The 26,170-nt window shown below is 41.0% G+C and overlaps 2 protein-coding genes across 4 annotated transcripts in view; one reads left to right on the top strand and one right to left on the bottom strand.

Annotated features, from left to right (window-relative positions):
• WWOX (WW domain containing oxidoreductase) overlaps positions 1–19,748 on the top strand; it is a 688,154-nt gene extending 668,406 nt beyond the window's left edge. For 2 of the 3 annotated variants that reach the window (XM_090063746.1, XM_090063745.1), the window contains one exon: positions 19,473–19,748. In XM_090063746.1, the coding sequence (XP_089919872.1) occupies positions 19,473–19,661 (189 nt within the window). In that variant the 3' untranslated portion in view covers positions 19,662–19,748. The remainder of the gene's footprint in view (positions 1–19,472) is intronic. The other variant, XM_090063748.1, reaches the window with a different exon arrangement.
• Positions 19,749–20,651: 903 nt separating this feature from the next.
• MAF (MAF bZIP transcription factor) overlaps positions 20,652–26,170 on the bottom strand; it is a 237,877-nt gene continuing 232,358 nt past the window's right edge. Inside the window, exon 3 of the mRNA XM_090063750.1 lies at positions 20,652–20,787. The gene's annotated coding sequence lies outside the window, so the exon portion shown is untranslated. The remainder of the gene's footprint in view (positions 20,788–26,170) is intronic.

The following is a 26,170-nucleotide window of genomic DNA, read 5'->3' as shown; positions in this document are numbered from 1 at the left end:
GCAAGTACATGGACAGATGAAAGAATTCCTACACAGAGAGAACACAGGACTTACATTTTTGCATTTCACATTCTTTTTCGTTTAATAGTTTCATGAAGAATTATGGTCGGCGCCACATTGTGTATCAGGTACTTCTAATTTCAGGAGGATGATCATCGCTCCACAGACTTCTTGGGTTTTAGAGGACCAGTGTGTCGGAGTGTAATCTAGTTGTGTGTATTGCAACACAAGCTGCTAGCCCTATTGAAGTCAATGGCAAAACTCCTGTTGATGTAAAGAGGGCCAGGATTTCATCCTTTGAGTGGAATTATGAAGGAATGCAGGGTTTTCTTTTCGCCGTCTTTAACACTTTGTACCTAACTTGGGAAGGCCATTTCTATTAATTCAGAGAGTTTTATGTGCTCAGTAGTATGTGTGATAGACATTTTGCCAATTGTTTGTCCGACCGTTTAAAGGTTGTGCTCATCAACATTCTTATAGACCAGATAGTGAAAGAGTTGGACTCACCCTTCAGTCCATTAAGGTTGATTAACTAAGGCAGAGATAAACTATCTTCCCTCAAGAGCTGCCACCTTTTATTACTCCATCCCTTCATGTTGGGTCTGATGGTGAGTCCAAACACCTCAGATGCTTACAGATTCCAGCCATGCTCCCTAAACTGAAAATGGCAATACCTTTGAAAATAGAATGACCTTGAATGGGTTCAAATCTGATTATTTGTACTCTTTTGTAGGCTGGGACTATAACCCAAGAAGGTGGGGATTCTTCGTATCTTAAAAGCCAGTGCCACCATGACATAACATTGGGTTTATTTTCCCCTTCAAAAATTCTGAAGAAATGAAGTAAGCAGCTTTGCTTTTCAGCTGAAATTTCTAGCACATCTTTAAGTAGGTTGGGCTCCTTTTGAAATGCCGTTTGTTTTTGCTGTTTTGCCGTCAAGGGTCACTTAAGTTCAACAGTTTGCAACAGTTTTTTGACTTCTCAGAATTGATCTCTCTCTCAAAATCAAATGAAGAGGAAAAGAAAGGACCAAATATACTTTAATGGGAAGTGGAGCTTGTTATCCACAACATAACTATGCTGAAAAAAGTGCTTTGGTAATTAGAAATGCGTGGGGAATCTTTTGACAGTGGAGGATTTGCAATTACACTTTGACTGAAAACAAATTTTACATGGTCGCCCGCCGAGAAAAGATTATTTAAGACTGCAGTGCACATTAGCACAAATACATTGACAAATAACTGCTCTTGTAGAAATGTTATCCTTTCATAGAATTGTTACAAAGTGGGGGGTAGACACCTTGTTACTGGCCATCAATTTTACTGTGTGAAGCAAATGAAATTGAGAGGGGAGAGTCGGTGACTGGCACCTAGCAGAAGCAATATTATACCCACAGTCCAGGAACCTGGACTTAAAGCAACATACCTTTTGGTTGGACAGAGGTTACAGGATGGATAGCCCGTTGACAAAATATACTTTTCCAGTTCGAGCAGAGGGACTCATTCTTTTTATGCTGTGCCATAAGTTTTAGCACTTTCTGTCCTCCAGCAGTGCAAGAGTTAATTTACCAAACACACATGTCTTCTTGGGTCTATGCCAATCCCTCGGGTATCATAACTGAAGCCCGAGTCACTCATGTTGACTTCTTTCATTTTTGTATTTTTCATATTCGGTACTTTTTCATTTTTGTATTTTTCAATTTAGTCCCGACTAGCTTAACTTGTTTGGGAGATGGGGGATTTTTCTCTTTCCTATTTGTTACATTCACATCCAACAAAGACTCTGTACAATAACAGCAGGATGTGGCCTGAAGGAAATTATCTAGTGAGTTTTTCTTAGGGAACAACATTTGCTTCCCTGTAAGGAGAAAATGATGGTAGTATCCAGAAGAGCTGCGAGGAACCAAAACGTGGAGAAATATGGGATCTTAAAATGGGCTCTGAAAGGAAGTTCTTTGGGAGCTGAACTGGTGTCAGCTGGAAGGAACTGTTGGTACTTAATAAATAATATATAGAGAACATATAATTGCATCTGTTTGGTTTTCTACCTGAATAATCCAAAAGACCTCTGCACTTGTCTGTTATATACCCAGAACAGTTGCTCTCCCTGTATCATTTTTTTTTCCTGCCTAACTTGATCACGACACATTATCTTTTGGCATTGAATCTGAATTCTATCAACAGTTCAAGTTCATGCCTTTCAGTTTCTGTCGTAGCGTAGAGTCAAAGCAGTAGGATTCTTCAAGTAGTGTCTTTCCTGTTTCTCACACTTTTCTTCCAGCACATATTAGAATTCCCTAGTCAAACAGAAAGTGGGTTTAGAAAAGGAAACAAATGGTTATCACAGATTAGACTGTGTTTTGGGAAGATGATTTAAGAGGTACATGACCTAGTTTAATACCATTGCCATTGTTCGTACTGCAGTACAGAATGTTATCCAAAGGACCTCTCAGAGGCAAAAGAGAGGTGCTGCTCTCAAACAAGGAAGGCAAAATCAACCCACAGTGCATTATAAAAAATAGTTGAAGCTTTAAATGGAGACAACCAGGGACATATTTCCAGCTGATGAAAATTAGAGCGGAGCATAACCATCCAGGGACTGGTTTGGGTGGGATTTTCAGAGGTGCATTCGATGAATGCTGCTCTAACTGAATTCAGTGGAAGCTTTGACTGTCGAGACCAGGGAGGGAAGAAATGTAGGCCGAAGGAAAGCATTTTTTAACAACCTTTCATGTCTGAATGTGGTAGTGTGAAGGGTGAGTGTGGAAGTCACTACGTGTCAACAAGGGCCGGGTTCAATTTTGGGGTACTAAATATAGTTTACCTTGGCTCAAGCCCCCACCCAGACCACCTGGGAACTGCTAAATAAATGACTAGGGTGTCCCGCATAAACAAGCCCCACCTCCTCGCAAGCAATATAAACACAACACTCAAATTTATTACAAAAAAGAAAAAAAAGAAAAGAAAAGAAAACACAAAATATATTTTTAAAACACTATTAACTACAGGCACCCTCTTAGGGAGGCTTCACCCATACCCAGCAGTCTGGGACTTGGGGCTCCCGAATGGGTAGTTATGGGGGCCTGCACCCCTATACCTGCCCTGAAGGGCTGGAGAGGGGGGTCCACACTGGGGAGTCCTATGAGCTGCTCCTTGGGTTCGCTGTGCCATGCGGGACTGCTTGAGAGAGTGGGTCTTTCTGTGTTGCAAGGGGCTCCGTTGCTCCTGGAGAAGTGGAGAGCACTGACCTCCACATCCGCATGGTGGTTTTGAGGGGTTAACCGCAGCTTTCACCACCATCCTGCACCCCAAAATTCCCAGTCCCAGCTCTGCTGGGCAGAAAACTGCAAAAGAGCTCAGAGGAAAGGTCAGGCCTTTCTTGGTTTGGACCTGAACTACAACTAGCGCCCAACCACACCTCTTGGTTGAGACCTAAACTACAAAAACGACAAAAGGAGGCCCAGACCTATCTCGCTGGGCATGAACTGAACTGGACAGCGAAAGCTAGCCAGGCCTCTATCACACTGAGGCCTGGATCAACAAGAAGCCTAGCTCAAACCGTGCCAGGCTTCAACCTGGGCCAAATCTGCCAGCTAACCAAAACATATGGCTGGGGTTGAGCTCCACATCTAGGCTGAAATGCAGTAGCTTGGAAGCAGCAAAAAGGGCCCGGGTCTATCTGTGGCTACAGCCTGGACATCTAATCTCAGCTATAACACAGTGCTGAGATACTACAGGTCCCAAATGCAGGGGCCAGGAACTGCCAGGACCCATTCCTGGGCAGTTTGCTCCAGGGATTAATACCCTCATGGCATTAACCCACTTAAAGAGGAAAAAAAGGGAAAAAAGAGGGAGGAAACAGGAGTCTCAAATTCCCAGACTTCCTCTCCCCGTATCTGAGGCTTTCCCATTGCATAGCTTTTGCTTGCCTGTCCAGTGAAGAGGAGGGGATACCACCCCTGCTCCCAACTCACACACCAGAAGCAGCTTTTCTGGTTCCCAGTTCAGCCGTGCAGTGCAGCTCTCAGCAGCCCCAAGAGAAAAAGCTCAAAACCTTTGTTGAGTTGCTCTTATGTATGTGGTATGACATCACCCAAGCCTTGTCCAGTTAGGGAGGGTGACGGTCCAGCCTCTCTCTCGCTCAGTCTGCCTGGAGGATCTTCTGCTTACTCTGGTCAATGAGGCCAGAGGGTTTTGCATATTTTACCCAGATACAGGCCCTAGTTTATCATGTGCCGAGCACATGGCCAGAACAATAGGGGCCATCTTGCCCACACACACACACACACACACACCAGTCTGTGTGTGGGTATCGCAGATATGTGATCAGCAAATATTTGCTTTCGATTTTATTAGTTGTCAGCTTTATAAATCAGTGGATTCTCAAGTTTTACGGTAAAAAAAGCAAAAGAGCTTGCAGCGTCTGGTACTACATTACTCTTCGGATGTTGTTTTCTGTGAGTAAAAGTAATTTGGGTATACTTTTTTTTATCACCTCTTTGGTTTAGTAACAGTATGAGAAAGAGTTTAACTTGCCACTGTGCTGATATTCTTTACTGCATCATACAGGATTACTAGAGGGCATAAACTGATTGATATAACAGTAATAGCTATAAGCATATTTAAATCTGCATTTAGCGTGCCTGGATTAAAAAATATAAATCAGCACTATATTCCATGCAGATGTAAATTCTGAATCTGTATTTGTCGGACGTTATACCCAGAAGAGGAAACAAATGGGTTTAACCCAATTAGAGCTTTCTAAGAGTCTCACGCGTGTCTCTATCACCGTGAACATGCGCTGTAGCAATGTGTTAATCCGCCTTTTAATGCTTTCTGTAAGTAGATCAAAAAATGTCAGGTGCACTTTAGAAGGGGCTTTGGGTGATGATTATAAAATCCCTCTATGTCACATCTAAAGTCATTAGCCCTTCGCCCGGGTGTAGCTATTGCTCCAAATACGAATCTCCATGAGCATCTGCCCTGCCACTGCTCAGGATCAAGCCGCAGCTGAAATGGTGAGACATTTGCAGGCGCGTAGCTGTATTCTCTGTCTCAGCCACACGCTTTGCCGAAACCAATAGCGTCGCCCCACTTAACAGAGAGCAGAAATAGGGCTGTGTTCTCCAATGTGTGAAAAGAGCTGCTTAAATCAATCATTGACAAAAATCTATGAAGCAGGTAACAACTTAAAAAATGGAATATGCTGGAAACTTAAACTTAACTAATGGAAGTAAACTTTTTTTCTGCTTGCTTGAGGGAATGTGTCACAATGCTGCTTACCTTTTATTAGTACACGGCAGGCTATTCTACAGACCATTTATTTTAATGTGATTAGCCAATGGAATTGCGGGCTCTGTTGTTTTATCCATCAGGTGCTTGAAGTGTGTTAGAAATGATGAAGACAACATTTCCCGTGACATGCACGGCATCATAATTTCGGTGCTGTTGCACTGGTCGGCTTCATGACAGGTTCACGACTGGCACAGAGCCCTCGGGTACGCAGCAGCAAGGACACCGTCCCAAGGAACGTTCGCCATGCATCGTAGGCAGGGAGCCTTGAAAGGCTCACAAAGTCAAATTGACTTCAGCAGGACGGAGTTAAAAGAAGGACGCACGGGGTACAACAGAGATGAGGATGTACTGAAAATAGGGTGCAAGGTGAAAAAGAGAGTGGGAGCAGGCGGCAAGGCCAGGAGCGAGCGTGCAAGGATGAGAGGGAGTGACAGAGCATGTGGGAAGGAAGTAGGAGCAAGAGCAAAGGAAAAGAAGGGGTAGTGATGGGGCAGAGGACCTTGCACAGGATGTGGAGCTGGACTTAATACGAGAGAGGGAGAAACAAGGGAAAGGGTTCATATACTATAACAAAGTTCACTTCTATATGATTTCCTCCCTCCCTGATCACCTGGAGGCTTTGAATAAATAGTACTTTCAGTTCCCCCAAGAAAGAGGTGCATAATAAGCATCCTCATATGGGACGCTGATCTCCCAACATCACTCATCTGCTTTATAGCCTTACACTCTGGCAGTGCTTTGGCTTAGCAAATTAGCCTGAAGTGTTGTGCCCTTGGCTGGCAAATCCTTTCAACCCGGTTGAACGGACAAAATGAATACCCAGCCTGTTCCTATGTCTGTTATTCTCTTGTGTTTATCTGGCTGAGCTGTCAGTCAGGCCATTATAACCGTGGCGCACACTCAAATGACTTGTCCACTCACAAAAGCCTAGTCTGTCGATGATAAGCTAAACAAAACTGGAGCAAGACTGTTGACAGAGTTGCGAGATCTTGCAAATGTTTCAGGTAAAAGCAGAAATGTATTTCTGAACGGTACAGAAGTTTGTGTTGGTTGTGGGGCTTTTGTTTTTTTTTCAAATGACACGCCGTCCTTGTAGGTTACTAGATAGGGTAAACGAGCATTTGTAGTAAGTTAGACGTGCAAATATCTATTGTTGAAAATCGCATGCAGAGGACTTTTTAAAGTTAAATGTGAGCATCCAGAGCATTTATTGAAGCGAAAATTGTATGGAACGTAGCCGAGAAGGAAAAACACCGTTTGCCAACCTAGGTCTTCCCATGAGAGATTACACCAGTGATCTGTCACACATGGCAAATCCTTTTCTAGATGTGACCTGTAGTTGAGACTTCAGAAGGTGGTGTGGGAAAAAAAACCCATGACACATCTGTCCAACCGAGCAATGCTATGTGTGGGGGAAGTCTTTCTTTAACACCCTGAAGGATGAGATTCAATTATTCTGCTTTAGCGACTGAAGCAGCAAATGTTAGTTCAGCTGTGCTTGGTCCTTTCAGGCCAATGAGGCTACTCGCAAAGTGAGGTGATCACGCCTTAGTCATTCTTATTAGTCATAAAAAGGGACAGAGCTTTTCAGCTTTCAGCCTACAGCATTTGACCTGTAAGTACCGCAAGCAGGTAGACCCCGTGCAGTGTGAAGATCTCTTTCTTTTTTTTTTTTTGCATTTAAATTTTTCACTAGGACACAGACTTAGCCGTGCAACTCCCAACAGTTCTGGCAAGTAGTGCAACACGTCATTGTCCGGAAATGAAATATAATCTCAGCTCTTCTGATTCTTTAGCTTCATCCTTGGGCTTGTGATGGGCAAACTCATACGGGGCTGTGTTTGCATATCTCAGCCTATTTAGGCTCCAGTTGCCTCAACACTGAGAAGCAGTAGAGCAGGATTTTCGTCGATGCTGCAAGAAAACCATTCAGTAGTTGGCTCTCAGCATTTTCTACAGCACATAAGCTATCCCAGTTTCACCAAATAGGGAAAGGCAGATGCAGGACTCAATAAGACTACAGTGAGACAGCTAATGCAGCAACCTCCCATCAGTCTTGCAGAGAAAAGTTTAAATCAACCGTAAACGATGTGTTTTGCTGAGGGTTTAGGAAAGATGCAGTTGTCACTGAGAAAAATGCAACGTCTCTCTTGTCAGGGCATCTTTGTCTTCAAAATCCAAAACTGCGTTGCCTTGTTGGCTGGGAAGATAACTGTAACGGATGTTACAGCTATTTTTCATCAAATGCTTGTTAGTCAATTTATTAGATTCCTAATATACTAATGCACTCATCTGGCAGACATTTCAGCAAACTAGACTTGCAGTGAAGTATACTCATTCAAAGTCACAGTAACATGCGGATTGCTGATTTCTCATCAGCACTCAGAAGATAATTTGCAAATGTGCCATTTATCATTATGTGCTTTACAGAAGCAGATCCCAGGAATGGGATAAACTAATAGGAGTCTAATAATGAATATGTTCACCCTGAGTGCCAGTATCAAATTCTAGGCTATGTATGTTATTAATATGTATGAAATGTGTATGTGTGTATCCATCCATATACACACACCCATATGGGCATACGTAGACACAGAGGAGAATTTTTGCAGTATTGATTTCTCTGCCAAGGAATATATACAGTAAGTTGAGAAGTGTCTGTGAAAGACATGAAGCCTTTAATTTTGAATAAACCCAAGTAGGGCAAACTGCACGTGCATGGCAGTCTATGCCACTTGGGAAAGCCACCAGTAGGCTGTCACTTTCCTCTTCTGGAAATGTTAAGATATGTGGGAAGCCACTGGGCCTCTTTTACCTCCTGAAGCCTGGCTCAGGCCATGACGTTGCGAGGGGGGTAAGGCAGAAGTTGCCAGAACAGTCCTTTGCCAAGAGACAGCTGGATCCCTTGATCTTCTGCTTTTGCCTGCCTTCCGCTGAATTCAGCCGACCTTTTTTGCACTGGTAGCTGCAGTTTGAGTAGAGATGCACTTTAAAGTCGCAGTACCCGTGAGAACAACCTAAAAAACTTAATTCCTTTTTTTTTTCCCCTCTTGACATTCAGGGGCAGGCCTTGCATATAAATCTTAGCTACTTATTTTTTTCCGTTGCCAATTTTATTTTATATAAATGAAAGGTGTAACAAGAACCCCAGCACAGGAAGCCGTCCTTTTGCCAAATCACTGTGTGTATCTAGCACTGCTGAGAGCATAACAAAGGCTCTGTTGTACTGTTACCCAGCAGAGCCAAGAAACCATGCAAAGATATCGATAATTGATTCCATTTTATATAAGTTAAAAACTAGCTTTTCCCTCCTAGTGTGAAGGTAATGGGTTTTGTCTGTAGAAAGATAATAATTCTATGAACCATTTCTACACCCTCTATTAAAGAATCGTATAGCTTGCACTTGAACATCACGCCCATGTCAACTGAGCTTTTTCAACACTCATCTTAAAAGAGTCTTCAGGGGCTGAGAAGATCTTCCCGAGACATCAAGTTAAGTTTGAGGAACTTAAAAAGTCACAAAGATACTGTCAATTAATGTGCTTATTCTTATATCCTCATTCTGGCAAAAGCGTCTTCGAACATGAAAGCTGTTTTCTTTCAATTGCAAAGTTGCCATTGTATTTGGTTTCTGTAGGTAATATTATTCAAGACTTTTCTCCCTCATACCACCATACTCAGGAATACACAGGTTTTCCTCCCTACATATGCATCTATTTCTAAAAGAGAGAGAGAGCGCGCGCACTAAACTGAAACCTTGCAGCAGGATTTGTATGTAGAATATGACTTGATTTATAAGCTTAGGTAATTTCATTTTTGTTCACACTCGTCCAATTGAAAGGCTCCCACAAACAGTGTTAGAGCAATGAAGGAAAGAGATGGGGAATTTATCAAGCCATTTATCAAATTATTTTCACAGTCTATCAAAGTCATAAACACACTAAGGAGGAAACATAAGGGCTATGTTCCAACAGGAAAGCATGACAGTCTGCAGCAAGGCTACCTTGCTAGCACAGCCAAAAAGCAGTGGTTCTGACAAAGGGTGCAAAGGTCCTCTAAGAGATTGATGGAGTATGTGTCCTTAAAGTAAATCCTGCCCACTACAGACCGTGCATCTTTATTTGATGAAGCAGGTACTTGGGGAAAATGAAATATAGAAACAATTTAGGCAAAAAAAGAGATCGGAGCAGAAAGGGTAAAAATCTTCCTCTCTGCAAAGGGCCCATAAAGGGGCTAGAAAGCACGGCTGCATACAAGCGCTTAGTGCCGGTGGTGGAAAATTTCTACCTGGTGCCCAGCAGCCAACTGGATGGAGAAGCATGGCAAAGCACCCGCCTGTTTCCTGTATCAGGAACTTAACAATTCTCCCAGTGGAAACTGGACGTCTGTACGTGGCCTGGGTTAAGTCTTTGAAATAGGATTTGCGTTTAACTTCAGTGGGACAGGTCTTCTGCTCGAGAGAGAGAGACGTCAAGAGTGAATGCATTAAAGAAAAAAGTCCCAAATCGGGCCCCCTCAATACTGGTGCTTGATGGGTGACCTCGACAACGAAGGAAAACATTAAACAAAGAAACGACTGAGACTGAAGGTACCAGTCTAGTAAGAAATCTTTAATTTCTAGTAAGCTTTAAAGAGTTTGAGAGAGTTAATTTTTTTTTTTTAACAAACCAGTTCAAGTACATGCCTTCAGATTATAAAAGTACCTGAAATTGCCTAGAATATCAGCATGCATAGCTTGTTAGTATTTACATATATTTACATAGGAAAACAAGAGGAAGATCTACAGTTATTTACAGTCTACACAGGAGAAGAGAAAGGCAGCATAATTGTATTTCCTAAAATACAGTAGTTGAATAGTCAGCACATGCATATTAAGATATATTTGCATGATAGAACGCAAATGTTTTAAGACATACCTTTTTAACTCTCTATGCTAAGGTATAGCATAATAAAGGTAATTTTTTTTTTTGTTTTGTTTCTAGTCTATTTGCATCAAGTGCTTTAAAATGTTCACTAACACAGCGGCAGCATTATTTACCCTGGCAATTAAAGCAACAGTACACACGATAATTTCCTACTAACTAGCAACAAGCTGCTGGTGAATGAAATATCTATTGTTTTTCATTATCCATCGACCAACATACAGGGATCTCTCCTTGTAAAGGCAGTGCCTAAGCTATCACCATTAATTATAGAAGTAATATAAATGAGACTCTACAGTATGTACTAAATGAAATATTAACAAGGCCAGTGTCTTTGAGCCTGAAAGATGCACTAACAGGGCTCACTTTACAGCAGGCTATCTAAGAAAATCACACATACATAATACAGGAGTGCCTGGCTTATAGCTCTAAGCCTAGACATTGGAGGCCTGTTTACTAGATCTGTATTATTGCAAAATACATTCCCTTAATTAGTTTCTGGAAGACAGAGTTAGTAGTTAATTTCTTACTATGATATGTCCCCATCATAACACCCTGTGTTTTTTTTAATGCATTTTAGTGCCGAGCTGTTTATATTTGTATATCATCAGATGAAAAATCAGTCCTTAGTTTTAAAACCTAAACAAACAGCTTATTAGATGTTTGCCCTGAAAGGTCACTTGCTCAAAAAAGCCTTCTACTGTTTGTTTTTTCCTTCCCAGCTAAAATCAAATTCAGTCTAAAATTATTCCATAAGAAATAAGGGAGGAAACCAACTGCAAGTTTCTTCGTACTGCAATGAGAGTCTTTGCAATACCATATATGAAAAAGGTCTTAATTCTCACTAGTAGTAGTATTAAAAAGCTATATAAATATGTACAGCATATACAGTACTGTATGTATACGTACATTTATATAAAGTGTGTGTGTGTGTGTGTATATATATATAATTAAAGTTAGGTACAGCAAAAACGTAAAACATTTCAAGTCAACGTAAGTTAATAATTGAAACCATGTGCCAACAGAGTCTCATTCATGCACATTTGAGCATCAGTGGACCCTAATCTGAAGGTATTCTATAGAGCAGCAACAACAACAAGTAAAGTTTCTTTATGGCAGGTTCTGCTTGTTGTCAAGAAGGTATTCAGCCCCGTGTGTCAAATATATGTTTGTCCATTAGTATCTGTGCCTGATTTGGCTGCGTATGAGCTTTAGTTTGATCTGCATCAGACTCGTGGGAATTCCTACTTTTGACCACTTAAAGGAGCCAGACAAGGTGTTTTCTGCATATTACATAGAGGTAGATTACAAATGCTTAGATGGTGAGTGACAGACCAGTATCAACATGATCTACTTCTGATATTGCTACTTTTGGTGTAAAAAATGCCGGCTCCTTGATGCTCTTTGCTCCTAGTCCCAATGGCCAGTATCGAGGAAACAAAACAAGGGGTGCACTTTGAATATCAACGCAACAGAATCAACCTAAGATCACTCTGCCTCTAAAACAGAATGACCTGAACACTGCTAGAATAACTCCCAAGTCCACAAGCATGGGGAACAGCATGCAGTACATTATCGCTCGGCGTTGTCATAGAGCAGAAGACATTTGAGGGGAACCATTGCTGGTAGTAGCAATTTGCACAATTTACACACAATGTTCACAGTTGTGATTGTGCTGGAGTAATTATTTTAAAAACATAAGACAGGTGCATAGATAGGGGGAAGACAAATTTGGGAGAGCCCATAAGTGAACCTTCTACAAATGCTGAGGTCAGCAAACTACAGAGTGCTCTTTTGCTGCCATGCCAATGCTGGCTGCGCAAAGTAAAGTTGTCTGCTTCCTAACTATGTTTTCAGCCCAGTGTGGCTCTAAATCTGTTTCAAAGCAGTTTTCAGATAGTGGTAATGCACTTCAGTAGAAAGAAGGGAGGATACACGCTTTAGTTTAGGAAGCAGGTAACTTGCTATAGGTATCTCTTCACATGCCCTGTGCAGTTCTGGCCTCTTGTAATGTGTGCTAAGGTGCTGGAGAAATGAACCCATCTAATGTCCTTGTCGGTGTTGGTCTCTCTTCTAGTATCAACTTTTGGGAACACAGACCTACCTTTAAACGGATACATTTCTCAAAGGACATCCCAAACCGGTATGGGGGAATGTTTTGCTAAGCTTTTTCTCCCTCCAAAATGCACGGGGAGAGAAAGTAAGATCAGAATAGGGCCCGATGTTGCGGAAGATTTCGGATTTCATACATTGAAGAGCATGGGTTACACAATAAAGAAATATATGTCTAATAAAAAAGTTCATTATACATTTTTATCAGCTATTTTGCCAACCTGGTTCTACATCTTCTAAGCATTTTAATAATGTTTCGCTTTATATTATAACACTTTACACTTATATAGTGCCTTTCATCCAAAGATCTCAAAACACTTTACAGACATGAATTAATCCTCACAACAGCCCTGTGAGGTGGGTAAGTAACAGTACTCTTCCCACTTACACAGACAGGGAAACTGAGGTACGCGGAGGTTATGTGACTTGCCAAAGTTCACATAGTGAGTTGGGGTCGAAATCAGGAATACAAGCCAGTTTTCTGACTCTCAGGTCTGTGCTGTATTTTCTGTGGAGTATGTGAAGGCCTTCCTCCTTTGACACTCCAGACGTTGAAAGTACATCTTTTTCAAACACTTTCATTGTCATTATTGAGTGCTTACTGACTGCTGCTTCACACAAACAGTACTCTGCATTATCCACATTTATTATTACAGTGAAACTGTTTTCTTCTGCAATGCTAATACCCAGAATATAGCTTAAATATAACTACCGAGACTTGAATACTAGTGAAATAATCACTAGGCCTTAATGCTTCAGCAGTTGAAAACAAATCCTCTTTTGTGAACTTCTGTAGTTTTCCTACTCGAGTCATAGGGAGCATTTATCTTTTATAATGTATGTAAAGAGTAGTCTCTGTGTGTAAGGTCTTAATAACTATGAGAAAAGTTACAAGATGAGACCAACTAGAAAACAGATCAGAGAAGTCATAGTTGTAAGCCTCAGTAGCCAAATATTGTTGAAAAGAAATAGACTGGGATGAAAATAAGCCGATCTGACAGATCTGAGTTTAGGTGCTGTCTTATCTTTTAAGTGACTCAATAATTTAAATGGGAGATTTTTGAGGAAATAGAGATTGCAGCCATTTCTCTGGTTTTGATGTGGTTCACCAAGACCTTTGAAAAGGTTGTTATTACTGAGTCACTTCAGTTTGGGTTTTTTTGGTGGCACTTATGTTTAGGTGGCACCTTGAGTCAAGTGAATCAGGTCGCTTATTGGATCATATCTGGTAGCTCTAAAGTCCTTTTTTTTTTTTTTCGGACCTGAGATTGGATTTCAGTTTACTGGATTTACCCACACTAACCAAGTCTCAAATTTGCATTTCTCTGCTGAATAAATAATCAGGGCATCCCTTTTTCTTATTATGGAATAATGCATCTTCGGCGTGTAAGATGAGAGTGCCTGCTTGGAGTGCGCAGAGCAAGAGAAATAGAGAAGGAAATAAGCAGGTCTGATACTGCACCTTTATACGACTACATCCTCCCCCCACCCCGATGTTGTACAAGCGGTGGCCATCCACAATTATTCTGAGTTATAGCATGAGAAATACAGCCAAAGCGTCTTCTCTGCTGAGATGAGATGAGGGTCCTAAGCTCTCCCTGGCGTCAGGAGGTTCTCAGGGTTGGGCCCCAGCACTTTTTCAGGGCACTGGGGAATCCTGAAGGCTGCGACTGAATCCGGCGAGGAGGCAGCGATGTACAAGTGCCCGCCCGGGCTTGTACTAGTTTCTATTCTACGCTAGGAATTGCTAGGACATTTTGTGATTCCAGCCCAGTTTTATCAGACAGTAGAAGCCAGACCATGGACTCTGAAGTGGCCATCTCAAAAGTTTACTCTCTGATGCAAGCTTTGCTGCAGCCGGATGGCGTGTGCTGCTACAAGCCTACATGTAGCTGGACTCGATTTTCATATGCCTAACATGGCCAGATCCTCGGCTCCCACAGATCTGCATAACTCCACTGAAGTTAGTGGAGCTGTGCTTCTCTGCGCCAGATGAGACTATAGCCCTAGGCATAGCAAGCTGCAAGAAACAGTTTTAGAAGCTGCCTTTGAAAATGGGCAGGTGATTTCCTTACAAGCTCTTTTCCAACAAGGCTTTGCAAGCTAGATTTTTCATAGAGAATCAGTAATTGTGCATTGCTGAGGCCAACAGATGCACTCAAAACGTTGTGTTTCCACTTTCCAACCGAGTGGATTTAAAGCCCATTGTAAGACTGTTATGTGGAGGCATAGAGGGGGCGTGGAGACTGCCATTTATCCCATGATGTGGAATATGTTCTTATTACCTCATCTCCTTCACTGCTGTATAATAAATTATTCCAGTCTAAGTGCATGTTCACAATGCTGTTGTATTAATCTGCTGTTTTTGCACAGGGAAAGTGTTTGCTTTGCCTAATAGACCTGAGCTGAATAACAAGAAAAGCTGGAAGAGGTTTAAGGAAGCACTGGCCTTTGCATTTTACCAGGCCTGCTTGCTTTGAGTTGGGATCTCATCACAAATATTTGCTTCTTCTGTCATGCTGAATTCACCTGTTTCCATTCTCCATCATTCAAAATGCAGAATGCCACACTTGACCTTATACTCCTTTTATAACCAATCCAGTGAACCTTAATTGTTCATTAAAAAAATAAGTCCTCTTCCAGCTCCCCTGATTGGCACTGTTTAGTGCTATGTGTATGCATTTACTGTTGTTTAGAATGGTTCCTGTTCATTTGTAGTTGATGAATATACGGATAAGTTATGGCTTTGTTTCTATTATTTATATACTTCATATTTAAATCTGCTGCAGAACAGGAATCTAATTTTAGAAAAGAAACATGCAGGTGAAACCAGACAAATTGAAAACTAAACATTAACTGTATATAATATGTTTTCTTATCAGGAACATAAATAGTATCTTAGAATACTAATGGATGCGCTACATATATTAATGAGGTTTTTACCATATACTGCATATCAAAGGATCCCTTTTCCTTTACCATTAAGATATTCAATATTCATTTTGCATTCAGCGCCAACAGCTACAAATTGATAGCTCGCAGTTAGGAAATAAATGGCTATAAACTAGTTGCTACTTAACATTTTCATCCCAACAAAGGATTTTGGAAGGAAGGATAATTTAGATCTTTGAGCCTCAACTATAAATAAACAGCAACTGCTTTATAAATCCCACTCTGCAGTAGTTTAAGATTGTACTGCAAATCTGACAAATGATTTGCAAAAGAGAATGATGAACCCTTATTACCAAGACACTCTTTAACTTAATCCAAAACAAGATTCCTGGGTAATTTTGCATACACTATAAAGATTGATAGCCTGGCTCTTGCCTGGCAGCTTTCAGATGTTTGACTGGATCGGAAATGGCATTCAGGCATGATTAAAGATTCAGTTGGGCTTCTCAGAAATTCTTTATCCCGTGGATTCATCATTCTAACTCACTGCCTTTGTTACAGGTTAAAGATGGGTGACCCCAGCTTCAGCGATTAGTACCACAACATCCAACTCACAGCCTTAGAAAGAAAATGTTCGGGTTTCCCAGAGCTTTCTCACTTTTTATAAGCATGTTTTGCTTTTTTATCAGCACAGGTCATGGAGCGTTTTTGACAACTGCCAAGCTCATTGTTTCAGACTTTTTTTAACAAAGTTGTTAATGTTAATTCTTTTATAGAGCTCTTTAATCTTTTTCAAATTACGTACTGACATGGCACAAAACGGTTTGGCATTGAAAGTCATTCGGTGGTGATTAAAGTGCTCTTTTTGTCATTTTAAGAATGTTTCATCTCGTATCAACAGCCTGGGATTGTTTACTAATTAGACTCCCTAACATCCTGTTGTCTTGTGCTGATGATACGTGAACTGCAAAGCTGATGAGTAAAAAAATTAAAACTTGTTACTAAACTGTCATAATATCTTACCATATAAAGATGTCACTCCAACGATTGTGTTGATAAGGGATGAATTCTGTTTGCTGAGAAACAGTATCCTCTCATCTTAGTCATGGTAGTGTTGGGATCTGTTCATAGATTTCTAGGGTTGGAAGGGACCTTGCAGATCATGGAGTCCGACCCCCTGATCTAGGCAGGAAAGAGCACCATATGTTGGCAACCCTCACCGTAAAGAATTGCTTCCTGATATCCAATCTAAATCTACTCTCCCTTAGTTTGTGGCCATTATTTCTAGTAACACCGAGGGGTGCCCTGGTAAACAGAGTATCCCCAATTCCCTGCTGACCGCCCCCCCCCCCCGATGCATTTGTAGACAGTTTGGATCTGTATTCCAGATTTTCCTCAAGCATTTGAGTTTCCAATAGGAACTAAAATCGTGCTTAGTCCCTACATGGCCTTCTCACTGCAATGAGGCAGCACGGGCCAATGGTCTATAGATGCAACTAAGAGCCATTCACTTTTCTTGACCACATTTCTCCATGTGGCCTTGGGCAAATGACATACTCCTAAATTATCAAATGTCTTGCTGTGTGTACCTCCTACTTGTTAATGAGTTAAATGCCTCAGTACCTCTGAGGAGCTGGGCCTTAACTTCTTTCTCTCAGTTTTTCCATCTGATGAAATGGGGACAATACTGACCTAGTTCTAGGGAGTACCAGAGGTTTAATTAGTTAATGTTTGTGCACTGCTCTGATGATGCTGAGTGCTCAGTATGCTTAGCTTCACCCACCACACTGTCAGCTTTTGTGGGATAAATATGATTTCCATTTCCCTTCTTAAGGATAAAAAAAAAAAAGAGTTCTTTGCTTGCAAAGAAAAAGCTGCTGTGCTCTTTCCTCCAAAACAGCCAACACAATGAGTGAAGTGTTTAGAAGTAGGTAAAGTAGCACTTGACCCAAAAGCAAATGGCACGTTGCTCATGTGGCATTCTCAAAGGAACAGAGGCAGCTTTAAATGATAAAATATTTCAGTCTTCCCCTGATACATTCTTTCATCTTTTAAACAAATATCCCAGCGGACACACAGGAGAGACTCCCAGTGACTTCTCTGACTTCTCTGCGTGTGCCCGGGCTCCCTCAGTTTTATTATGGGTTATTTGGCTGCTATTAATTACCGAGGTTTTCACTGAAAAGTAATAGAATTTGGCTTATCTCAAAGTTGTTGGGTTTTAGGGGGTTTTTTAAATCTTCCATTTTGTGAATTAGCTGAGTTCTGATTGAAGCACACCTGAATCTAAGTTGACCATAATGCAGCTTTTCAGTAATAGCATAGTAACTAGTCTTTTTCTTTCATCACATTAGTTTTATTTTTCATTTAGGAAAAAAGTCCTATAGAACTGAATACAAAAAGATTATAACCTTTTGTTAAGTCTTTTGGACCATCCTCTATACACGACAGATCGATCATATCCATGCAGTGAAACTCTCTGATGGTTCAATCAGTCTATAGAAAATCTGCCATTCTCTCCTAAATAATATGGATTTTGAATGTAATTTCTATAGAACCCCATTTCATTTCTATAGGTACTACTGTAATATATAAGATTATTTCATAGGAGTATTTTAATAGATTATTTGGTTTAATAAAAGCATTACTATTTAGCACATTAACTTTTAAAAAAGATCTTTTGGTTTGGTAAGAGCTGTATGTTTCTTAAAATACTTAATACTAGCCCATTTGGTTTTGTCCCAGGATTAGGTTGCCATGGGAGAACATTTCTAAGTCACAGTGTTCATCGTTATTGACTTATTCCCATCTTAAGAGAAAAATGTGGGTCCTGCTAGCTAATACCCCCCTGCTTTTTTTTAGCATGTTGTGTAAGTTAAGAACAAATAGAAAGCCCATCTTGAAGATGATTTAGGCTTTTTAGACAGATTTGACACTGGAAGATGACAATGTTAGGTAACTCTCTTTGGTCCCCATTCACTCAACTCCTGGTTCATCCTTAGGTGTCATGATTATAATTACTGGATCTGAGAAGAAAATAATTTGAAGGAAAACTTTAGAGATTAAAGCCCATTCCTACTCCCCATGAACGCATCTTCTTGTGGTACCATCTACTGTCTCTTTGGTTACCTTTTCTATCATACTCGGCAGTCTCTTTTTGTTCTGATTCCTATCAGATTATAATTAGGTACCACAAAAAGGACTAGTATGCATACGTGATCATAAGATGCCAGATAAACAGTATCAGTTTTAAATTAGAGCTGCATGCACGATGTCTTGCTTTGAATTCCTATTATGTTTTTAATTACAGCTTGCAAAGCAAAGCTTTGTCTTTTCTCTCTACAGCTTTTTTGACAGAGGTTTGTCAATCTGAGTGAGATGCTCCCACATCACATCTGCATGAGCTCCAAAACGTTGAGGGCCCTTATTATTCTAATTTCCATCACAGAATTCAAACGTGATCCATTCGGCTTCTTTGCGCTTAGATTTTGGATGACAAAAGTCACCGGCACAGCTCTGATCTATCCGCTGTATTTCTTACAGATCTGTTAGTTTCCGCAAGTAGGTCTTAAAGGGTAGCAAAACTGCTGCAAAGCCTTGAGTCTCCGCAAATCAAGAACTTCACTTGCCGCATGAAGCAGAGAAACATTTTGACATGGCAGTGGTGACAACTGCCACAGTAAGGTTGTTGATCAAAGATATATAGACAGTTTTGGCACAGCTCCCAACTGCACTTTACATGATAGGCTTTAACTGAAGTGCCCGGGGTTAATTTTGTACAAGAGGTTTAAAAAAATAAAAATAAAACATCAGTCTGCATTGCTTATCAAGGTTAGGAAATCGTGGAAATCAAGGCGTTTGGTCAGTATTTTCTGCATTGTAAAGGAAAACACGTAAAGCAGTGTTTTCCTTTTTTTCCCCCCCTTGTGTAATAATATCAGCTGGGTAATTTCGATGGTATTAACTCAGGCAAGATACTTGCAGAAGTTGAAGTATTTTCTGAGCAAAGACGAACCAGGATTTGGATCGATGCATTTTGGTTTTGCTTTGAGAGATGAATACATCGTTATCAAGGTGCATTAAAATGAGCTTCCAGAAAGTCATGTGCTAGCCTTAACATTGTCATACTGTAAGTGAACTGTCAGCTGCAATGCTTTTTATTGATATTTTAATAAGACGCATGGTTTCACAGGACCACAGTCAAAATTACAACTATAATATATATATATCCCTTTTTTTTTTTCAATTCTAGCAACAAGGAGCTGCCACAACTGTCTACTGTGCCACTGCTCCAGAGCTGGAGGGCCTGGGAGGACTGTACTTCAACAACTGCTGTCGCTGCTTGCCATCACAAGAGGCCCAGAACGAAGTGACGGCTGCAGCCTTGTGGGAGCTAAGCGAGAGACTGATCCAAGAACGAATTGGCAGGCAGTCCAAATAACAGGGAGCTCCTGTAAGGATCAAAACACACAGAGTATGTGCACACTAGAAAACTGCCAACACTGGAACCTTTCCAATCTTATCATCTAGAGGGTTTCCATATACCTCAGATACAGATTAACCAGTGTTAAATGAAATAATAGCAGTCACAACATAGTGAAAAATGTTAAGTACCAATGGGAAATGGGGAATACTGTGGGTTAAAGGGACAATATCGCTTTCTGGGGCTTAGTTAGTCTTGGTTCTCTTTCTTTTGATTATAGCCTGTTCAAAGTGTAACCCAAGGAAGCATCTTTTATGTTATTTTAGAACAGCAATTCTGAGAATATTTTTGCTGCTTTAATGAATGGCTAAAAATATAGCCCGATACGGGATTTCCTTTCTATTTTGGTAATTATTCGCGGTTAGCTGTTATGCATTGATCATGATAGCTCCACTTATGCATTTCCCTAAAAATTTTTTTACCGGGTGTGGCAAATACAAATGGGAGGAAGGAGGAAGGAAAGCTTTCCTGCCCTTGGCCGCTAGCTACAAACATAACTGCGCTGTCTAGAAAAAGAAGGTGCAAGAAGACATCCAAACAGAAATGGCAGAGTCACTGCTAGTTAAATATTGCAGGTTTTCCTTAAAAGATTATAATAAAAGATATGTTGTAAACCATTCCCTAAATACCGCAGGGGTAGGAAAGATGGTGTTTTCTCCTTAAGAACACACAAGGGTGTAATCAGGGGTTTAAATGTTATTCCATCCATGTCTTGGTTCACAGTTTTAAGAAGTTTTTTGTTTTTTAAAGGTCTTTAAAGGTTCACAGTTTCTCAGTTCTCCTGATACTGTATCCTGTTCAGCTTTTTTTTTTCCTTTCAATTTAAATTTAGTAAAAGAACATGCTTGAATATTGTCACCTGAAGAGAAAGTTTGTCTCATTGCTGCAAATGTTTTAGTTCCATTTTTTTTTTTTTTTTAGAAAAGAAAACTTGAGGAAAAATAAAGAGCTTCTTGTTGATGTCATGAAAACGCTGTTTTTTTTTTTCTGGTTTCTTTCCAAGTTCATTTATGTGTGTTTGTGCTTTATAGCTGTCTTCATGCCAGAACGTTGTCCGAAGCCATCAGCATTCCAGCATTGTTTTCTGTAAAGAAAAAAGAAATAAAGATTTTTAATAGCGCCTTATTTTGCTCTGTTGCTGTTTATGATTTATTGACAACAGATATTCTTCATTGAGATTCAGGAAGTGGCTTAGTTTGATTAGCTGCTGAGTGCATGTTCAAATCCAGCAACGTACTCATCAGAAATAAATAGCCATAGTGCCCTCCCCATATAACGCATGCCAGTTTTAATAATGATGATGGTAATAATAAATAATAATACACATGTACGATTCAGTTTGTTCTGAGTGCTTTTCTTTTTAGCTGGTATGTAAAGGCAGTCAGGGTGCAGGCGGCAAACTTTTCAGGCTTGCACAGAAACGCCCATCTCTCTTGCGGGCGCATGCTGAGGCTGGCCAAAATCCCCGAGACTGGCTATGATGGGACTGTCTACGATATTCAGTTCTTCCAAACAGATGTTGGGTGTGAACGGTGGAGCCATTGTCCTGAGATCCCTGCGCCAACCACCAGAGTTGGTCCTACGTGGGGCAAACAAATCCATCCTTGCCAAGGACGAGACCCGGGCCAGTTCACCAGCCACCCTGTCACCTCCGTCCATTATCCCTCAGCCACTAATAACTTCTCCTGCTTGATATTTGACTGCTGGCATGACATTCCCAGTACAGCCAGTGCAGTGTTTATAACATCTGCACAGACATTTCAAGAAGTAAGTAATTCTCTCGGTGCCCTCCCCCCAGATTATGAAAGACACGGATCCTCATCCAGGCCAATGGGAGATCCCCTTTTTTTTCCCTTTAATCCTTCATACCTCCCAATACCTTCACCGCTTTCCTTCAAAATTTCCACGCTGAAATGATATCATGCCTGAACATTGTCAGTGCAAGGGAAAGTTAAGGTGGGATCAAAACCAGGCTCAAAAAGACAGACTAGTTGAAGTTTAGACAGCCTAGAAACTAAACGGCACTTACCACCTGTTCAACTGCCCCAAGAGTTGCACTGGGTTTTCTTTTCGTAGCAAAAAATAAAAAAGGATTAATCTAATACATGAATATTAATGGATCTAAGACGACAGAGAAACACTGCAGCCCAGGATACCATTTCTAGGTTAGATATGCAGAGTAATTAAACACTGCTGGGAGCACTATATTCTTCCTAAGGCCTTGGGCCTTATGCTCCATTTAGGCAGACATTAATACCCAATACTGCACATGCTGTCATTTCTAAGTGCTGCAGTATGGTACGCTTTTATGAGAATTTGGTATTTAGCAAGATTGCTTTCCTTCAAAGACTATCTGTTTTTGCCTTCTTCATTGTTCATTTTGGGTTTTAAAAAGTGAAAGCATTTTTAATCTTGCAGATAGCTGTAGCTTTCATTGCTATGGCAGTGCTTCTGAGTTTGCTCAGCTTACCAAGTTCATTTGACACTTATGCCTGTAGCTGGTTACCAAATGCTTATTGATGCGCTACTATGCTACTGTATCCAGAATTTTAATGTTGACATTTTCTCCCAGTCAAAGCCTGCACCATTTTTGTTCCTCTCTATGCTGTGCTGAAATAGCCACATAAAACAAAATTTCCTCTCTTCCTCCAAATAGAGGCGCTCACTTGGTGCAGAGTAGCAGAATATTTGTTTCTGTAGCAGAGTTTGTCAAAATAATTTTGTATACACATATGCACGCGCGCACAGCTTGATAGCCACACAGAAAGAAAAGGCCAGTGGGATTAGAAATGCAGAATGAGTTAAAAGAAAAAAACCCCATTTTATTCTGATACATGGTTCATGTCCTAGGTGAGTCTAAACCAGTGGCTTCGAAAGTTGCTTTGTATTTTGGTGTAAATTTTGGTACATTTGCAATTGATCAGCTTCATTTATTGACCAGTTTATATTTTTTTCACCTGATTTACCTGAATCGATATCTCCAAGTGTTACCCCACGGTTGATTGATTCCAGTATTCATTAAAGTTAGTTAAATACTCAAGCCATACAAGTCTAATGGAACAGCAGACTCTGAAACCTTGACTGATCTTGTATCAGCAAAAGAAAAAAAAGTACCGAATAATGGAAAACAGGTGATGTTACCTATCATGTTGGCAAAATTGTAATTTTGGTGATGCCTATAATTTTGGCTTTCTTCAAACGCATGCTAGTATTGATAGACATTTTTAATTCACATCCATTAAAATACATAGAGAAAGGGATAAAAAAAAATGTGCTGCTGTTTTACTGAGCTGTTTGTCTTCTTAGTCCGGGGCCACCAAGAGGCCAACAGCTAGTATACGTCCTACTCTCATGCTGTAGGATTTGTCACATGAGGTTTTCTTTCCTCCTTCCTGTTCTTGCTTGTTCAGATCAACGATTCCCTTTTAAATCCCACAACTCTACATGCAGTAGGTGGGGTCTTATTTCTGCACTGTATTCAGACACGTGCATGAGCAGACTCCTTTGCCACCAGCCAGTGGGCCGGCAGGTAGTCCTCCAGAGCCAGGGTACAATCCTGGCGCCGGTAAGGTCAATACCAGAATTGCATTTTCCATCTGTGGTGCTAGTGTTATCTCTACTATGTGGTGGTTTTGGAGGATTATTGCTCTGATGGACCTGAAATCTAGTTATATATCCCAACAGTGAGACACCCAGAAATCAGCTTCCAAGGGAAGTGGTGCTTGCTCCTACCCTGGGGGTCTTCAGAAGGAGGGCAGACGATCACCTTGCCGGGGTCGTTTGACCCCAGTACGCTTTCCTGCCCAGGGCAGGGGGTCGGACTTGATGATCTACTTGGGTCCTTCGCAACCCTCCCAACTATGAAACTATGAAAACAGCCCAAATGACCATAGTGGTCAAATTTTGGGGGTTTGTTGTTTTTTTTACAGCAGAGAAGACAAATCCTCATATTCTGCGACCAGGTAGGTATTTTATTTGAGACAGTCTTTCCAGCACCACTGCAATAATTTCACCTACGTCAAGGCTGAATAACTTCCTGTCAGCTGTTAAGCTCATGACCTTTCAAGCTAAACACACTTTTACCAACCAGTTTACCACCGGAATGATCAATATCTGGACAGATTCTGGACAGATCTTACTTTGTCCTTTAGTTTTGCTTGTGGCTTTAGACTTGATAATTATTTCTGACTGGCAAAAAATTACCTATCCATTTTATGTTCTGTACTTATCTTGACAGGATTATATATTCATAATTTGAACAGCAGTCTACCAGCCATACATACTGTGCACATGTCCTTCACATCAGCCTGAATTTAAGCTGCAGTAATTAGGCTTTCTCCTTATGTATTTTTTTTTTAAGCGTAGTATAAGTAAAGGTACTAAATGCAATGTTTGTACTGTGAATCTGGGAAGCCCTGCAAAAAGTTGACCCTTTTCCAGGTTTCTTGTCTGATTTAAGTGTGTATTTTACTTAGGTTTAAGTCTGACTTTGTACGCACTTTCTCTAAAAAATCAGCTCTTCCAAACTACAATGAAAGCTGAGAAAAAATTCCTCTAATATTTTGAAGCCAAGATGCTCTGAGATGGTAAAGCACATTAGTAGCACCAGTTATTTATAAGAATAGTATTCTTGTGGTTTTTCATCTTGAAAGTGCCCAAATGGGTATTTTTACAAATAAGATTCATTTCAGTCACTGCTGAATTTCTGCCCTCTTTCCATGCAGCAGCTGGTTGGCGAAGTGAAAGGCAGTTGTCCTCGGGAGCTGCGCGTAGCTACCCAGCATTGTGACTAGAACAGCACAGGTGATTAACCAGCCATAATTCCTTCCACCTCCAAAACCAGCCTGCAGAAAATTAAATTAAATCTCTATCTATCTGGTGCCCCAGTTGGCATGGTAAGCTACTATGTGGCTCTGCCCCCTCACTTGTCTGTGTCTTAGGTACTTGGACATTATCTGAGTGGCCTAAGTCTGAAGGTAAGAAGCACATACAGACCCGCCCAGCCCAGACAGCATGCTGGGATGCTGGGGGAGTCTGGTTTAACTTAAACCAGCAAGGGGTCTGGGACAGTGTATAAAACCAGTTTGAGCCAAATCAGTTAAGTGTGATACTACATTCAACCAGGTTTATCTCAGACTGGTTTTAGCCACCAGTTTATGTACACTGAACATCTGTTCTGTTACAGGTTTAAACCAGTTTCTGATCACTTAAACCGGTTTCTATGTACTGTCTGTCCCTAGCCCAGAAACTAGTCACCACTGTAAAAATGCAAGGAGACAACCACAAAACATAGCAGGCTGCAGGCAAGCGCAATGGCAGCAGGGCTCACACAAGTGATTTAACTTAGTAGGGAGGGGTCTGGTCATCGAGGCTTAGGGGCCACTGCTCCCCCACCTCCCTGCCTGTCTTCATCTTTGTCACCTAACAATGGTGAGCATTTATTATATTCTCATTATTGTACTACCCTGGCCCCGTGCCAATTAACTGGCCAAGCAGCGGCCTCAAAAAGCTCTGTGCTTTTGTTCTCACCCTCCCCTGACTCTCTTAATTCGGAACCTGAAAAATAAACTGTCTTCTTTCCTTTCCCTCCTGCCCCACAAACTTTGCTGCAGCCAATGTGGGAGGAAGGCACACAAGCACTGGATGAGGCCCTTACGTTTCTTTGCCGACCAAGCCTTGTCCCTGTGAGAGAGACAACTGCCACGTCCAACGGCACTGAGACCGAAAGGGGATACTAACAGCATTAGACTGCTCAGTCTGAATCTCAGCCTGGGTGCATACGCATTACTCCAGTTACTCTCCCACAGATCAGCATTTAGGGCAGACACTCAGGGCGCCTGGCTTATACAGCGATGGGAATATTTGAAATATGACAGGCAGATGGATAGATGCCTGCTGCCGTCCTTCTCTACAGGAGTTTGAATAAAAAATAACACCAAAAAAAAGCATGCAGCTATAGGAGACGGTATGGTCTCCAAAACAGTAGCGCCTTTGTTTTTAACAATACGCGCCGCATTTTTAGTGGACGGCTTTTCTGGGTTGCTCTAGTTTTAAGGGGATAGCATCAGAAATAAGGATGGTTGCTTTTGCAGAGAGCTTTCCAACTGGTGTTTCATGAATTAGCTCCATGCTTTAAAAGAGGAGATTGCTCTGGCAGAGAGCAGAGTAGCTGTAAAAGTGTCAAGGTGTTATGAATGTCCTGATGATAGAGCCCAGTTGTTATCTGCTGGGTAGTGAGGGAGGATAGCTAATGATGTGCAGCATGTAAACCGTTTGTTGCTCTAATCCATCTGTGTGGAGAGGAGTGAAAAAAGAAGGGAGAAATCCAGGGAAAATTACTTGGACAGCTGGAGATAAAGTGTATACTGATGGAGTCATCCAGAGGTAGCTGTCAACATGAGCAGTGTTTGCATATAATACAAGCAATTCACAAGGCTTTTTTGGGCTGTGCAAAGAACGTGATTAAA

This window comes from Crocodylus siamensis, chromosome 9 (assembly GCF_052110815.1).
Source record: "Crocodylus siamensis isolate JL-2025a chromosome 9, ASM5211081v1, whole genome shotgun sequence".
In the NCBI taxonomy this organism is placed as follows: domain Eukaryota; kingdom Metazoa; phylum Chordata; order Crocodylia; family Crocodylidae; genus Crocodylus; species Crocodylus siamensis.
This window is presented reverse-complemented; position numbering and strand designations above follow the sequence as displayed.